A 929-nucleotide genomic window follows, 5' to 3' on the forward strand; every position below is an offset into this window, starting at 1 on the left:
AAAATCTAACAGTTAAAATAGAGTTCTTTGAAATGATAAGCAGCGTTACGAGTTATAATTTAATAAATGTGCAGAAGAATGAAGGACCATTAACTACAACAAATGTGTTAGAAACAGGGGTGGAAGGTGGGTTTGTTCATTAAATAATAAAACAACATCTGTGAAAATTAAGAGTATGTCACTCTTACCGCCAAACAAGTACATGGCTCTAGTGGAGGACAGGTACACGCCAGCAGAACCCGTCCTGGGAGGCGTGTAGGGGTTTTCCTCGCTCACGCGCCACCACTGCCCTGCCCCACTGTCGTCATGTAAACCAAGCTGACAGCTGTGACCCATAAAGCCGGGGTTACACTGGCAGCGCTCTCCTTTCTAGAACAAAACATGGAGAATAAGACTAGCTTAAGACAAGTAGTAAATGTTTCAATAAACCGTGCAACTGGCATAATTACAGCTTAATCAGGGAAGGATGAGTGACGCTGAAGGCCTTCTTCGCTTACCTTGTCACACTGGCCATTTACAGAACAAGTCTGAGAGCACAGAGGGGTCGTACAAGCTGCTCCTCCCCAACCCTGATGGCAGTGGCACTTTAATGTAGAGGAATCACAGCGTCCATGGCCACCACAGGCTCCAGGGCACAAAGAGAATGTGTACGTTGCATTGAAGCCCAGGAGGTTGTAATTAGCGTCACTGAAGAGATGAAGTAGCATCTGGTACAAAGAAATTAAATAACAGACACAAAGTTAACATTTTCCATAGTTAGAATGCTTCAGAGATTTTTTCATCTCGTCTTTTATTGGTTACCTTGCCAGACTTGGCTTCAATAGGTTGAGGCAGGGTGTTGCCACTTAGACTGGCAAGGAGAGGGCTCTGGTAGGAGTCGCCGTCATACACAAACAGGTAATCATAGGTACACTCTGTGTCCATGAAGG

General features: G+C 44.9%; 1 protein-coding gene across 1 annotated transcript in view; it reads right to left on the bottom strand.

Annotated features, from left to right (window-relative positions):
• LOC118335803 (multiple epidermal growth factor-like domains protein 8) overlaps positions 1-924 on the bottom strand; it is a 1,973-nt gene extending 1,049 nt beyond the window's left edge. Inside the window, exons 1-3 of the mRNA XM_035672244.1 lie at positions 802-924; positions 498-707; positions 189-369 (exon numbers count right to left, since the gene is read on the bottom strand). Of these exons, the coding sequence (XP_035528137.1) occupies positions 189-369; positions 498-707; positions 802-924 (514 nt within the window). The remainder of the gene's footprint in view (positions 1-188; positions 370-497; positions 708-801) is intronic.
• Between the last annotated feature and the right edge of the window lie 5 nt (positions 925-929).

Source organism: Morone saxatilis, unplaced genomic scaffold (genome assembly GCF_004916995.1).
Source record: "Morone saxatilis isolate NCDOM2014 unplaced genomic scaffold, NCSU_SB_2.0 Contig24, whole genome shotgun sequence".
In the NCBI taxonomy this organism is placed as follows: Eukaryota; Metazoa; Chordata; class Actinopteri; family Moronidae; genus Morone; species Morone saxatilis.